Source organism: Thalassophryne amazonica, chromosome 2 (genome assembly GCF_902500255.1).
Source record: "Thalassophryne amazonica chromosome 2, fThaAma1.1, whole genome shotgun sequence".
Taxonomy (NCBI): Eukaryota; Metazoa; Chordata; class Actinopteri; order Batrachoidiformes; family Batrachoididae; genus Thalassophryne; species Thalassophryne amazonica.
The window spans coordinates 59,886,090-59,901,931 of record NC_047104.1 but is presented as its reverse complement, the minus strand read 5'-3'; the positions used below and the strand labels follow the sequence as shown (position 1 = coordinate 59,901,931).

General features: G+C 48.3%; 1 protein-coding gene across 1 annotated transcript in view; it reads right to left on the bottom strand.

The window, feature by feature from the left end:
- The window catches only part of LOC117503666 (SH2 domain-containing adapter protein F-like), a 277,377-nt gene extending 263,267 nt beyond the window's left edge, over positions 1-14,110 (bottom strand). The window contains exon 1 of the mRNA XM_034162913.1: positions 13,973-14,110. Within this exon, the coding sequence (XP_034018804.1) occupies positions 13,973-14,110 (138 nt within the window). The remainder of the gene's footprint in view (positions 1-13,972) is intronic.
- Positions 14,111-15,842: the final 1,732 nt, after the last annotated feature.

Sequence of the window (15,842 nt, the reverse complement as noted above, 5' to 3'; positions counted from 1 at the left end):
TGTTGGGCCTATATATCGCATACCAGGTAACATGAATCAGTTTGGATATGTCAAGATACTTGAAGAGGTCATGTTGCCTTATGCTGAAGAGGACATGCCCTTGAAATGGGTGTTTCAACAAGACAATGACCCCAAGCACACTAGTAAACGAGCAAAATCTTGGTTCCAAACCAACAAATTAATGCCTCGCAGATGTGAAGAAATCATGAAAAACTGTGGTTATACAACTAAATACTAGTTTAGTGATTCACAGGATTGCTAAAAAAGCAGTTTGAACATAATAGTTTTGAGTTTGTAGCATCAACAGCAGATATTATTGTGAACACCCCTTTTCTACTTTTTTTTTTTTTACTAATAGCCCAATTTCATACCCTTAAGAGTGTGCATATCATGCTTGGTCTTGTTGGATTTGTGAGAATCTACTGAATCTACTGGTACCTTGTTTCCCATGTAACAATAAGAAATATACTCAAAACCTGGATTAATCTTTTTAGTCACATAGCACTAATATTATTCTGAACACTACTGTATGCCCAGTCTCTATGTCATATGGAGTTGTGTGAGGAAGGGCATCCAATGTAAAACTTTGAGGGTAGCAGGGCTGTGCCAAACCTGAGCCATAAGGAAGAGGCCAAAAAAAAAAAAAAATTTAAGAAATATGGAAAATGATTATAAACGATGAATGCTCCTGTAGGCTGCAGCTGTTGCATGATCTTGACCGCATCCTGGCAGTTTGTGAGCGAATCCTGTGAGCTTTGCATTGCATTCGTGACTACATCATTCTGGTTCACAGCCATTTACTTTCCTCATGTATATGCAAACAATTCTCAAGATGCTGTCACAACACCACCAAGACATCAATATGGTGTACCGATAAATCGTCAAGATGTGACAAGACGGTGGAAAAATTACATGGTGCATCGGAGGCCTTCCCAAGCCCATGATAACCTTATGATGTAGCATAATGTGACACGTGATGCCAGCAAGATATCAACAAGACTCAACAAGTCATCAGCCTACATTGTGCCACACATTGTATCAAACACTATGAAGGTGAAAAGACTTAATAGTCATGGAATTTTGTCTTCACCGAGGAAGAAGACATAAATATCTTTTGAAACATACACTGGTGAAAATAGTGACCAAGCCAAGTTCAGCTAACTGACTGCAGAAAGGAATGTAATGTCAGGGCTGTCCAGGAAGGATTGAATGTGTCAGAGGCCATAGAAGGCTGGTGCTCCTCTGAGACCGCGGAAAAGTCAGGAGGCTGCAGAATGATGGCGGACGGCTGAGGAGAGAAAAAAAAGAATGGCATGTGTGATTTATGTCTCATGCCACAGGGGATTTCAACCTCTGAAAACCTAATACAACTTAGAGCTTAGAAGCTCAATTGCATTAAGGAATTTGAAAAGGATTTTTTTTTTTTTTTTTGGTAGACTGCATTTCTACAGAACACTTCCATCTGATGCAGACGTTCAAAGCGCTTTACAATGATGCTTCACTTTCACCCATTCACACAGGCATTTGCACCCACATGTCAGTGTCCAGCCATGCAAAATCAACTTGGGGATAAATAAAGGACCTTGCAAAAAGGAACATTTCTGAGCTTTCTCTCTTATCCGAGAAAAGCACTTATGACCCTTTGCTGAGGAGCCCATCTATTTAATCGCCAGAACACCACCAAGTATCGTGTTTCATTTCCACAAAAAAGAAAATGATTTTCAAGTCGCTGTCACTTAAAGCTACAGCGTGATTTAGGGGTGTTTATTAGCAGAAATGGAATACAGCATCCATAACCATTTACCCATTAGAGTACAGTATAAATTACCTGCAACAACTAATCAGTATGATTTCATAATTTTAGTTTGAGCTCTTCTGGGGCTGAGTAACTCTTTCCTGAGTACCATTTGAGATATAATTTATTGATCTCACAGTGGAGAAATTATGTTTACACTCCAGTTACCTCAGACAGCAATTAGTCCACAATTATTACTTGTTTAACGTAATAATGGCACACATCAGAATTAAAGACAGCACATACACATTTGACACTGGTTATGTGCACTAAATTCGAAGAAGTCCGTTATCCGAATTGAGGCAAGTGGGTGAAGGTCACGCAGCAACCCTGAGTTGCGGCACCATCAGCTTGGGGGTGGGGGGGGGCAGCTGCAGTTAAGACCACGCCACCCTTGCAGAAGGGAAGGGGTGACGTGGGCAGAAGCAAGAGTGGGGTGTGTGTGATGGTTGGTAGGTGGGGAAAGAGGGAGTGGAGCATGCTTCAGTCCTGTGAAACAGTTTATTGCCTTTGTGAGTTGAGATAAGAAACAGCCAAATGATCACCAAGGCCTGAAGACATTCCTCTGGAGGAAAAACAGTCTGGCAATTTGTCCTTCAGGCTGATAAGCCTGCCGTGTTGTGGTTTGAGCAGTGAAAAACACTTTTTACAGCTTCACTTGAACAACCAAGTCCCAATTATGAATTAAGAATATTCCCAATTATGAATTAAGAATATTCTCCGGCCTCCGAAACCTTCATCTTCATCTGCAAGGCACGCATCTGCTCCAAGAAAGTCATCCAATTTACATCTGAGTTCAAGAGTCATTGCAGTCTGAGAATGCACTGCCTTGCCCACCTCGTTAATCATGATGGACAAGCGAGGGGCCACGGTTCTTGATGCCGCTGTCTTGCCAATTTTCCGGTAGATCAGGGCAGCACATAAGCCAGAAAGTACCAGTCCTGCTACCATAAGACCAAATATGAATAAATCCTCAACGTCCTCAACGGACAAAGGCGCCAAGCATGCAACACGCCACGACCCCCAGGAGTCGAGAACATAGCCCGCAAGATACACTCCATCTGGGCAGGTAGGATCCCCCGGTCCTGACCTTCTTGTAGAAAAGATGGTGTCAATAGCGTTCAGAGACCAGCTGATCAATTGCATGGTTAATCCAATAGTAGTCCAATAGATCCAGTATCCAATATAATTTGAGGAATTCACAGTCTAAGACAGTCATCAGACTAAGGGCAGTTCAGAAGCTCCCATGACCTCGCATTCACCCATTCACAAACACACTCACACACTGATGTCAGAAACAGAGAAGAGAAGGTAACACACTGTTATCGCTGTACTATTTGCATAAAGTATGTTGCGTTTGCTCTGATGGATGGAAAAAGTTAATTTAAAGAAAAACTGCCCAAGCTGTACCTCCTTGCTGATAGCTCTTCTTATCTTTATCCCTGAATGGTGTGTGTGTGTTTGCAGTCACTGTTTGTAGTATATTAAAAAGAACACTTTGCCAAGAAACTGTTGTGTGGGCCGCTGAAGAGGAGGTATTGCTGGCCCACCACCACCAGTCGGCGCCCTGCTTGGAGTGCGGGCTTCAAGCATGAGAGGGCGCCGGAGCCATTGGAAGTGACAGCTGTCACTTGTCAACCACACCAGCTGTCTCTCATCAACCACCTCATAAGAAGCGGATTACAACTCCACCTCCTCGCCGAGAAATCATCTACCACTAGAGGTAACCTTCTCTGCTGAATTATTGATTGTCTAACATTGTTCTGTGTGCAGCCGCATTCCTGTGGAGATCCAGAAGAGGGACAAACAGGAGCTGCACGAGAGAAAACGTATCTGGAGGTGGAGGCTTTCCCTCCCGGAGGAATTGAGTGTAAAGGTTGCTGGGTGTGAGGACTCACACTCACCGCCTTCTGTTTCTTGTCTGCCAGCAGTACCAGGGCCGACAACGGAGGACAGAGACCACCTGGGGACTCAGGACCTGGCGGCTCCGGTGTTCTTCAGGCCGTTGGTGGTGGAAGCGGTGTGGGCTCCGGCTCTTTCGATCATCAGAGGTCTCCTATCTTCGAGCCTGCCCACAGTCCTCTTGTGACAATTGGCACCCATTATTTCTGTTTGTATTCCGTTGTGTGCTTTCACAACATTAAATTGTTACTCCTTTTCTTATCCATTGTCCGTTCATTTGCGCCCCTGTTGTGGGTCCGTGTTACGACACTTTCCCAACAGGATTTCTTGGCCATTCGTCATGGATCCCGGGGCGTCAACCACAGCTTGAACAGCCAATGGGAGAACAAGGAGCGCAGGCGTCAGCAGGAGGCATGGTAAGTGATCTGCAGCAAATCCTTACCGCTTTCACTGCTCAGTTACAGCTGGTAACCGAGCAAAATGCAATCCTCAATCGGAGGATGGAGGCTCTCACCGCCAGAGTGGAAGCATGCGAGTCGAGCGTCGCTGCAGTGTCTCCTCCTGCTGGCCCGGGGCCTAATATAGATGTTCCACTGGCCGTTCAACTACCCCCCCCCCCACCGTCCCCTGAAGCTTACATAAGTCCTCCCGAACCGTACGGAGGCTGTGTGGAAACGTGCGCAGACTTCCTAATGCAGTTGTTCGCTCGTTTTTGCACAGCGTCCAGTTATGTACGCATCAGACGCCACCCGGGTGGCTTATGTAATTAATCTGCTTCGAGGTGAGGCACGCGCTTGGGCTACAGCGCTCTGGGAACAGGATTCATGGCTTCTGACATCATACGCTGGGTTTATACGGGAATTCAAACAAGTGTTTGATCATCCCAACAGAGGCGAGACTGCCTCGACCGTGCTGCTGTCACTGAGACAGGGGCGTCGGAGCGCAGCTGATTACGCTGTCGACTTCCGCATCGCGGCTGCGAGGTCTGGCTGGAATGACGTTGCGCTCCGCGCTGCCATAAGCGGACTGTCTCCAGTACTGAAGGAGCATTTACTGGCCAAGGACGAACCGCAGGATTTCGACGGGCTTGTCAATCTGGTTATACGCTTAGACAACCGCTTAAATGAACACCGTCGGGAGCAGGCCGGGGGGCGTGGCCGGGCACAAGCCGTCCCTCTCTCTTCCGGGTCAGAAAGGGTGACGTCGCCCACGCTCCATTGCCAGTGGGCTCCGTGTGGCAACAGCTCCCCCTGCTGACGAAGCTATGGACACGAGCAGGGCCAAAGTGAGATCTGATGTCAGACAAAGGAGGCTGGCCCGCGGGGAGTGTTTTTACTGTGGCTCATGTGAAACATGTTAAAAGACTGCCCCAAACGGTCAAACACCAACGCCCGTCCTTAGAAACTGGGCTAAGGGTGGGCCATAACATGTACACGGGGAGACCCCGCAGATCAGCACGAATCCCAGTGATAATCCTGATGGGGATTTAACCCTTCACGCCCCAGCACTGGTGGACACGGGGTCCGAAGGGAATCTGTTGGATAGCAGATGGGCAAAGGAAGTGGGGCTCCCTCTAGTGGCTCTGCCTTCGCCTTTGAAGGTACGGGCACTAGATGGCACTCTACTCCCGTTAATCACACACCGGACCAAGCCCGTGACTCTGGTTGTGTCTGGGAATCACAGGGAGGAGATCGTGTTTTACGTGACACCTTCTACCTCCCGAGTGATTTTGGGTTTTCCTTGGATGGTGAAGCACAATCCCCGGATCGATTGGCCGTCTGGGGCAGTGGTGCAGTGGAGTGAAGCCTGCCACCGGGAGTGTTTAGGATCCTCGGTTCCTCCCGGGATCACGGCTAAGGAGGAGGTTAAAGTCCCTCCCAATCTGACGGCGGTGCCTGTGGAATACCATGATCTAGCTGACGTCTTCAGCAAAGATCTGGCACTCACTCTTCCCCCGCACCGACCGTACGATTGTGCCATTGATTTGATTCCGGACGTTGAGTACCCGTCCAGTAGACTGTACAACCTCTCACGTCCGGAACGCGAATCAATGGAGACCTACATCCGGATCCTTAGCCGCCGGGTTGATCCGGAACTCCACCTCCCCGATGGGTGCGGGCTTCTTTTTTGTGGGTAAGAAAGACGGCGGACTCCGTCCATGCATCGATTACAGGGGGTTGAACGAGATCACGGTTCGCAATCGATACCCATTGCCCCTCTTGGATTCGGTGTTCACACCCCTGCATGGAGCCCAAATATTCACCAAACTTGATCTTAGGAATGCGTACCACCTAGTTCGGATCCGGAAGGGAGACGAATGGAAGACGGCATTTAACACCCCGTTAGGTCATTTTGAGTACCTGGTCATGCCGTTTGGTCTCACCAATGCGCCCGCGTTCCAAGCATTGGTTAACGACGTCTTGCGGGACTTCCTGCATCGGTTTGTCTTCGTATATCTGGACGATATACTCATCTTTTCCCCGGACCCTGAGACCCATGTCTGGCATGTACGTCAGGTCCTACAGCGGTTGTTAGAAAACCGATTGTTTGTGAAGGGCGAGAAGTGTGAGTTTCACCGCACTTCTTTGTCCTTCCTGGGGTTTATCATCTCCTCCAACTCCGTCGCCCCGGATCCGGCCAAGGTTGCGGCGGTGAGGGATTGGCCCCAACCAAAAAGCCGTAGGAAGCTGCAACAGTTCCTCGGCTTTGCAAACTTCTACAGGAGGTTCATTAAGGGTTACAGTCAGGTTGTTAGCCCCCTGACTGCCCTGACCTCCACTAAAGTCCCCTTCACCTGGTCGGACCGGTGCGAGGCCGCGTTTAGGGAGTTGAAACGCCGGTTTTCGTCTGCGCCAGTTCTGGTGCAGCCTGATCCTACTCGCCAGTTTGTAGTGGAGGTGGACGCCTCAGACTCAGGAATAGGAGCCGTGCTGTCCCAGAGCGGGGAGTCCGATAAGGTTCTCCATCCTTGTGCCTACTTTTCCCGCAGGTTGACCCCCGCTGAGCGGAATTAGACGTGGGCAATCGAGAACTCCTCGCGGTGAAGGAGGCTCTGGAAGAGTGGAGACACTGTTGGAGGGAGCTACGGAGCCTTTCACGGTTTTTACAGACCACCGGAACCTGGAGTACATCCGGACCGCCAAGCGGCTGAACCCCAGGCAAGCCCGCTGGTCCCTGTTCTTCGCACGCTTTGACTTCCGGATCACCTACCGCCCGGGACTAGGAATCAACGATCCGATGCACTGTCCCGGGTGCACGAAGAGGAGGCCAAGGCTGAGTTGTCGGACCCCATCGAAACCATCCTTCCCGAGTCCACTGTCGTGGCCACCCTCACCTGGGACGTGGAGGAGACCGTCCGGGAGGCCCTGGCAAGGAACCCGGACCCGGGAGACGGTCCGAAGAACAAACTTTACGTCCCACCAGAGGCTAGGGCTGCCGTCTTGGACTTCTGCCACGGATCCAAGTTCTCCTGTCATCCCGGAGTGCGTAGGACCGTGGCAGTAGTCCAGCAGCGCTTCTGGTGGGCGTCACTGGAAGCCGACGTCCGGGACTACGTCCAGGCCTGTACCACCTGTGCCAGGGGCAAGGCGGACCATCACAAGACCAGGGGTCTCCTCCAACCCCTGCCTGTGCCTCATCGCCCCTGGTCTCACATCGGCCTGGACTTTGTCACGGGCCTCCCGCAGTCCCAGGGCAACACCACCATACTGACGATAGTGGACCGGTTCTCCAAGGCGGCCCACTTCGTGGCCCTCCCGAAGCTCCCAACGGCCCAGGAGACAGCAGACCTCCTGGTCCACCACGTCGTGCGTCTGCATGGGATACCGTCGGACATCGTCTCGGATCGTGGTCCCCAGTTCTCCTCGCAGGTCTGGAGGAGTTTTGTAAGGAGCTGGGGGCCACCGTACGTCTCTCGTCCGGGTATCACCCACAGACGAACGGCCAGGCAGAGCGGGCGAACCAGGACTTAGAACAGGCCCTTCGCTGTGTCACCTCCGCGCATCCGGCGGCCTGGAGTAACCATCTGGCCTGGATCGAGTACGCTCACAACAGCCACGTGTCATCTGCCACCGGCCTCTCCTTTTGAGGCGTGTCTGGGCTACCAGCCCCATTGTTCCCACTTGTGGAGGGAGAGGTCGGGGTACCCTCGGTCCAGGCCCACTGCGGAGGTGCCGCGGGTGTGGCGGACCGCCCGTTCTGCCCTGTTGCGGGCCCGGACGAGGGCCAAGACCCATGCAGATCGCCGGCGTTCCCCGGCCCCTGCATACCAACCGGGGCAGGAGGTGTGGTTATCCACCAAGGACATCCCGCTCCAAGTGACATCCCAGAAACTGAAGGACCATTTCATTGGGCCATTCCCCATCGCCAAAATCCTCAGTCCGGCCGCAGCTGAAGCTGACACTCCGGCTTCACTGCGGATCCATCCGGTTTTTCATGTCTCAGACTCAAGCCATACCACGCCTCACCACTCTGCCCCTGGACCCGAACCACCTCCTGCCCGAATCATCGACGGGGAGCCGGCATGGACTGTTCGTCGGCTCCTGGACGTCCGTCGGAAGGGCCGGGGTTTTCAGTACTTGGTGGACTGGGAGGGTTACGGACCCGAAGAACGCTCCTGGGTGAAGAGGAGCTTCATCCTGGACCCGGCCCTTCTGGTCGATTTCTACCACCGACACCCGGACAAGCCTGGTCGGGCGCCAGGAGGCGCCCGTTGAGGGGGGGGGCCTGTTGTGTGGGCCGCTGAAGAGGAGGTACTGCTGGCCCACCACCACCAGTCGGCGCCCTGCTTGGAGTGCGGGCTTCAAGCATGAGAGGGCGCCGGAGCCATTGGAAGTGACAGCTGTCACTTGTCAACCACACCAGCTGTCTCTCATCAACCACCTCATAAGAAGCGGATTACAACTCCACCTCCTCGCCGAGAAATCATCTACCACTAGAGGTAACCTTCTCTGCTGAATTATCGATTGTCTAACATTGTTCTGTGTGCAACCGCATTCCTGTGGAGATCCAGAAGAGGGACAAACAGGAGCTGCACGAGAGAAAACGTATCTGGAGGTGGAGGCTTTCCCTCCCGGAGGAATTGAGTGTAAAGGTTGCTGGGTGTGAGGACTCACACTCACCGCCTTCTGTTTCTTGTCTGCCAGCAGTACCAGGGCCGACAACGGAGGACAGAGACCACCTGGGGACTCAGGACTTGGCGGCTCCGGTGTTCTTCAGGCCGTTGGTGGTGGAAGCGGTGTGGGCTCCGGCTCTTTCGATCATCAGAGGTCTCCTATCTTCGAGCCTGCCCACAGTCCTCTTGTGTACAATTGGCACCCATTATTCTGTTTGTATTCCGTTGTGTGCTTTCACAACATTAAATTGTTACTCCTTTTCTTATCCATTGTCCGTTCATTTGCGCCCCCTGTTGTGGGTCAGTGTTACGACACTTTCCCAACAGAAACACTCCTTCAAGACAATTTATTTTAAGCAAAACTGATCACAGCCTCACTGTTGACATGATGCACTTACTATCAATAAGATACTTTTATGTTTGAAGACACAAGTACAAATCTGGTTACAATTTACTGAAAGTTCTTCAAGGAGGCTGAGCCCTGCTGGGTTCTATAGCTCCCAAACAGATTATCCAGATGGGGAAAAAATTACTCCATACCGAAAGGAGAGAGAATGTGCAGGAGTGCTTTTCCCTTCCAATAAAACGAACAGGAATGAAACTTTATTGAAATGTTTCCTTAAAAACACCGTTAGTACTTGAGCTCTGCTTGTATCTGTATGAACTTGGAAGTCTGATGAGCAACTCTGAAACATTTACTACCCCCCCCCCACCCCCCACACGGAGGTGGGCACTAAAATGGTACACAGATGTAATCGCTATAAATATGCATTTACAGAAAGGATTTGTTTTACTTTATACCACACTAACTGGAAAAGAAGGTTTCGACGTCATCAGCCACCAGCAGGATAATCTGGAAAACATGAGCACTCATTCTGCTTTGTTAAGAAAAAAAAAAAATTAAAAAGGGCAGAAAGCAGTGAGCATGATGAAACATTGGTGGAACTTGTCCAGTTGTCCAGGTGGTTTCCATAGTAGAGAAGCTTGAATCTTCGACTGGACTGGGTTGCTTGACGTGAGGACGTTTCGCTTGAAATCACAGAAGCTTCCTCAGCTAAAATTCTTGCTCTGGTAGTCTGACTTCTGTCTTGACTCTTGTAAAGAATAAACCAGAAGCCAACAAAAGCTGGAGTTTTTAACCTAACCAGACCTCTCCTACCGAGAGGCCGACTGCTATAGACTAGTGACTAAACAATAGCTCTAATTAGCACCTATTGTACTCTAGTTAGCACTCTCCTAATGATGGGATGGAAGCCCCTGATGGCTCCCTTGACGACTCTCCTGATGACGTGAATGACTGATTACCATAAACAAAAGACTGAAACTGCTTTGACCTGAGTACCCCATTGTAAACAGGGGACAAAGCGTGTCTGAGACCGCCCCCCCGGTTAAGGCTGGGTTTCAACTGTTTTACAAAGAATGCTTCCTTGACACCTCTCTCAAACCATTTCTTCTCTCTGGCTTTAACTTCCTTGTCCTCAAACGTGTGGTTAGTGTTTTCAGGAGGTCCACTGGCGACCTCTCTGCGGTGCTGGTATAGCCTCTTGTGGTCTGGTGTGAGTTTGGTCCTTTCAAGTAGAAAGGACCAAACTCACACCAGACCACATCTGCCAACTCTTGGAGATCTGTCTTAACACCACGTATTTCCTGTTTAGGGGGAATTACTACAGGCAGATCTATGGTTGTGCAATGGGGTCTCCGGTATCCCCCATTGTGGCCAATCTGTACATGGAGCGAGTGGAGAAGACAGCCTTGACGTCATTCACGGGCATCTCTCCCAGTCACTGGTTCAGATATGTCGATGACACATGGGTTAAAATCAAGCAACAGGAGGTCGAGGACTTTACAGAACACATCAATTCCGTGGATTCCAATATCAAGTTCACACGTGACCATTTAGCCTTCTTGGACTGTGATGTTACGATTGGAGAGAACAGGCAGCTCCAGACAGAGGTTTACAGAAAACCCACTCACACTGACCAATATCTGCTCTTTGGCTCAAACCACCCCCTTGAACACAAGCTCGGGGTGATCAGGACTCTTCAACACAGAGCCCTACAGGTGCCCACAACTGCAGAGGGAAGGGCTAAAGAACAACAACTTGTACGGAAAGCCCTCACAGTATGTGGGTACCCACGATGGTCCCTAGACAAAGTGCAGAAGTCCAAGAAAACAAAGAGACCAGATAGACAGGAGACGGAGATAAGAAGAAGAGGAGTGTCTCTCCCTTATGTAGCAGGAGTAGGGGAAAAACTACAGAGAATCTTCAGACAGCACAAAATCCCAGTTTACTTTAAACCGGTTAACACCTTGAGACAGAAATTAGTTCACCCTAAGGACAGGATCCCTAGTTACAAACAGAGCAATGTAGTGTATTATATCAGATGTCAGGAAAACTGTAATGAACACTACATAGGTGAGACTAAGCAACCTTTAAACAAGAGGCTATACCAGCACCGCAGAGAGGTCGCCAGTGGACCTCAGTCTGCAGTTCATCTCCACCTGAAAGACACTAACCACACGTATGAGGACAAGGAAGTTAAAATCTTAGCCAGAGAGAAGAAATGGTTTGAGAGAGGTGTCAAGGAAGCATTCTTTGTAAAACAGTTGAAATCCAGCCTTAACCGGGGGGCGGGTCTCAGACACACTTTGTCCCCTGTTTACAATGGGGTACTCAGGTCAAAGCAGTTTCAGTCTTTTGTTCGTGGTAATGAGTCATTCATGTCATCAGGAGAGTCATCAAGGGAGCCATCAAGGGAGGCTTCCATCCCATCATTAGGAGAGTGCTAACTAGAGTACAATAGGTGCTAATTAGAGCTATTGTTTAGTCACTAGCCTATAGCAGTCGGCCTCTCGGTAGGAGGGGTCTGGTTAGGTTAAAAACTCCATGTTGGCTTCTGGTTTATTCTTCTCTATAAGAGTCAAGACAGAAGTTAGACTACCAGAGCAAGAATTTTAGCTGAGGAAGCTGCTGTGGTTTCAAGCGAAACGTCCTCACGTCAAGCAACCCAGTCCAGTCGAAGATTCAAGCTTCTCTACTTTTGTCTGAGAACTTGCTGAGAGACTGCCGCTTTGCTCCATGAATTTTTTTTCAGAAACTGTTAGAGACAGGCAGTTGGAAACCATTCAATAGATTCAGTTGGATATCGGTGAAGATTCTGTCGGCGTCACGCGGATTATGGACTGTTAAAACCTTTTTCGCGCGTCGGCACGAAGCAGCTCAGGACGCGCAGCAAAAAAACACCTCCGTCTTGGAAGTCTCACAGGACATGTTGGGGCATGTCCAGCTGTTACACAATTTCTCAGATACTCACTCGACTGAAAGCCATCGAAAGCCGTCTGAATCTTCTGAATGGTTTCCAACACAGAGGTGTTTTTTTTTGCTGCGCGTCCTGAGCTGCTTCATGCCGAAGTGCGAAATCCTCAGCACGTTTTTCATTACAAAATCTCTTGTAACAGTGGAATGTGCCACAAAAGTGCTATGTCCAGCTCTCTTGCCATTTCTGTGGTAGTCACATGATGTCTGAACTGAATCTATCGAATGGTTTCCAACTGCCTGTCTCTAACAGTTTCTGAAAAAATTTCATGGAGCAAAGCAGCAGTCTCTCAGCAAGTTCTCAGACAAAAGAAATCCGATGGGAGGGGTGGACCAGTGCTCACTCAAAGCCTGCCCACAGGCGAATGACGCAACCGACAGGTGTGGAAAAACTCACGCATGCGCACGAAGGTTCAAGCTTGGCTGATGTAATCACACGTGATTCAAATCCATATAGTTTTTGAAAAAAATAAAAAGGTACGATACTTTTGGACAGACCTCGTAAGAAAAGAAAAACAAAGCGAATAGCGACCTTGACACCAAATCAAAACGAATCACCAGCATGTGATCATTTCTGCAGTGAGTCTGAGTTTTCAGCAGACTCGCTGCAGCTGCGTTGTCTTGACAGCATGTGCGCCCACAATCAGGTAACAGCCAGAGATGTTGAAAGGCTGGAGAGAGAGCGAGAGAGGGACGAAGTTGGACGACAATCAAACAGAACGCTGACGGTAGGGGAACTACGCAAATGATGAGGAACCGTCAAGACAGAGAGCAAAACGGAATACGGACGAATTGAAGTTGTCGTCGGGATTTGCTCGCATTTTTCAACAGTTTGAAAATTCTGAGGAAGCGCCAGCTCCAGAAACGAAGCTGGACAACGGTTAAACGAAAGTCAACGTAGTCCACATTTCTTGTTTCATTTTGGCTTCGGTGTCCTTCGTTAGTGCCGTGTGAACGTGGCTTGAAAAGAATTAATATACCGGGATCCTGAAGTGGAATAAGTGGATTTAGAAAACGGATGCATTTATGAATACACTGTGATATATAAAAGTTACCATTCATGCATGAAATTATACAGTGATAAAAAAAATTCTACACCATATTGTCCAATCCTACGAATACTTGAGATAAATGCTGTTTATTTTTAGTTGGATAATTTTCTTGTTTCAACTAATTATGTAATGATGTGCAAGGTTATCAAGCTTGTGAATCCATGAAAACTGTGACATCAGAATAAACAAAAGGGGAGAAAAAAGAAAGAAAAAGCTCACAGGACTTCACAATTTGATAATTGAAAAACTGTGCTGGCCTGTGGGGGGATCCTGTCTTTTTTCCATTTTTAAGCTTCTGCTGCTACTGTAGCTACCGTTAGAAAGGTTGAGGTTTAGGTCTTTGAAGATCCAGCATCCCTTTCTGACCAGCCATCAGTGTCACATGTGACTCGTTTAAATACGTTCATCTGCTCTGTTCAAACACCAGCTCACTTCAGTCCACTGATTTATCAACACCAGCTCAGCACCCTTGTTTATTTCTAACCACATTAAACATTGGTTCTTCAAGCCTCTTCTGCCCATGTGGGATAGCTTTTCACAACAGCCACTGCAAAACCGGTTCTTTGGGGTCACTGAATACACTGTTGACTGTGGTTTGCACAGGAATGGTTTGAGATGGCACTAAAGCGATACTGATATCATTCACCACAGCTGAGTGTTAAGCCTCGGTCCCACTGAATAATAAGCCATGAATAATGAGCCACGCATGGGTGTGTCAGCGATTATTCAAAGAATGATCCACGTTTTAAGCTATCAATATCCGCTACTAAGGCGCCTCTATGTGCTCTCTGTACCTCATATGTGCCAGGTATCAGCCTATAGTGAGCCAGAGACCTGTCATTTGAGCCTCGCCCAGCCTCGAATAACTCGTTGTCGCTGCATATGATCCACATCAAGCACATGAGATCCATGTAACGCGATGTGGTGCACATTTAGGCATGGGTTTGGTCCAAACCTCCAGCCCCCCACATGGTCCATTTAAACGTGTGGGAGGCTATTCAAGATGTTGTCACATTTTTAAACCAGTCCCAAAACTAGAGACATTATCATGAAATGCCCCACGTGCAGTATTATTTAAACTGACACATATAAATACCTTGAGATAAACTTACACCCTAATTACAGTGAATACAGAAAGCATTCACAGTGCTGCACTTTTTTCCACATTTTTTTAATGTTACAGCTTTGTTAAAAATGGATGAAATTAATTTTTTCCTTCAAACCTCTGCACAATAACCCATTAATGACAATCTGAAGAAGTGTTTTATGAGATTTTGCAAATGTATTAAAAATAAAAAACACATAAAATCAGGTCATACCCAATGCAATGCTGCTAAATGCTAAATGGGAGTACAATATGGTCACAATTGACTTTTTACAGTTCACTCCACTGGCTCTTCTGTTTAACTTACTTTAGGTTTAACTTATTTTAGTTCTGTTTAACATTGTGCATTTCATTTGTATATGTTTGCATACTTTTTACCTTTATTTTTTATGTTCATGTCTTCACCGGGCCTTGAGTACAGAATTTCATTCCTTTTGTGTCTTACATGCTTGGAATGACAATAAATGAACTTTGACTTTGAAATCACAGGTACTTAAGTATTCACAGATTTTGCCATGAAGCTCTAAATTGAGCTCAGGTGCATCCTGTTTCCACTGATCATCCTTGAGATGTTTCTACGGCTTAATTGGAGTCCACCTGGGGTAAATTCAGCTGATTGGACATGATTTGGAAAGACACACACCTGTCTACATATAAGGTCCCACAGTTGACAGAGCATGTCAGAGCACAAACCAAGTACGAAGTCAAAGGAATTGTCGGTAGACCTCTGAGACAGGATTGTCTTGAGGCACAAATTGGGAAGGATAGAGAAACATTTCTGCTACTTTGAGCGGACAAATGAGTACCTCTATCATTGATGGTCACTGTGCGAGCTCCAGCATTCCTCTGTGGAGAGAGGAGAACCTTCCAGAAGGACAACCATCTCTGCAGCAATCCACCATCAGGCCTGTTTGGTTGAGTGACCAGATAGAAGCCACTCCTTAGTAAAAGGCACATGGGCCCACCTGGACTTTGCCAAAAGGCACCTGAAGGACTCTCAGACCATGAGAAACAAAATTCTCTGGTCTGATGAGATAAAGATTGAACTCTATGGTGTGAATGCCAGGTGTCATGTTTGGAGGAAACCAGACACCATCCCTACAGTGAAGCATGGTGGTGGCAGCATCATGCTGTGGGGATGTTTTTCAGCAGCAGGAACTGGGAGACTAGTCAGGACTGAGGGAAAGATGAATGCAGCAATGTACAGAGACATGCTGGATGAAAACCTGCTCCAGAGCGCTCTTGACCTCAGACTGGGGCAACGGTTCATCGCTCTGCAGGATAATGACCCTAAGCACACAGCCAAGATATCAAAGGAGTGGCTTCAGGACAACTCTGTGAATGTCCCTGAGTGGCCCAGCAAGAGACCAGACCTGAATCAGATTGAACATCTCTGGAAAGATCTGAAAATGGCTGAAAATGACACTCCCGATCCAACCTGATGGAGTTTGAGAGGTGCTGCAAAGAGGAATGGACAAAACTGCCCAAAGGTGACACCTAATGTAGCTGAGACATCGTTTAATGACATTTGCTTTCTGGCCAGCTCCTACCAGCAATTA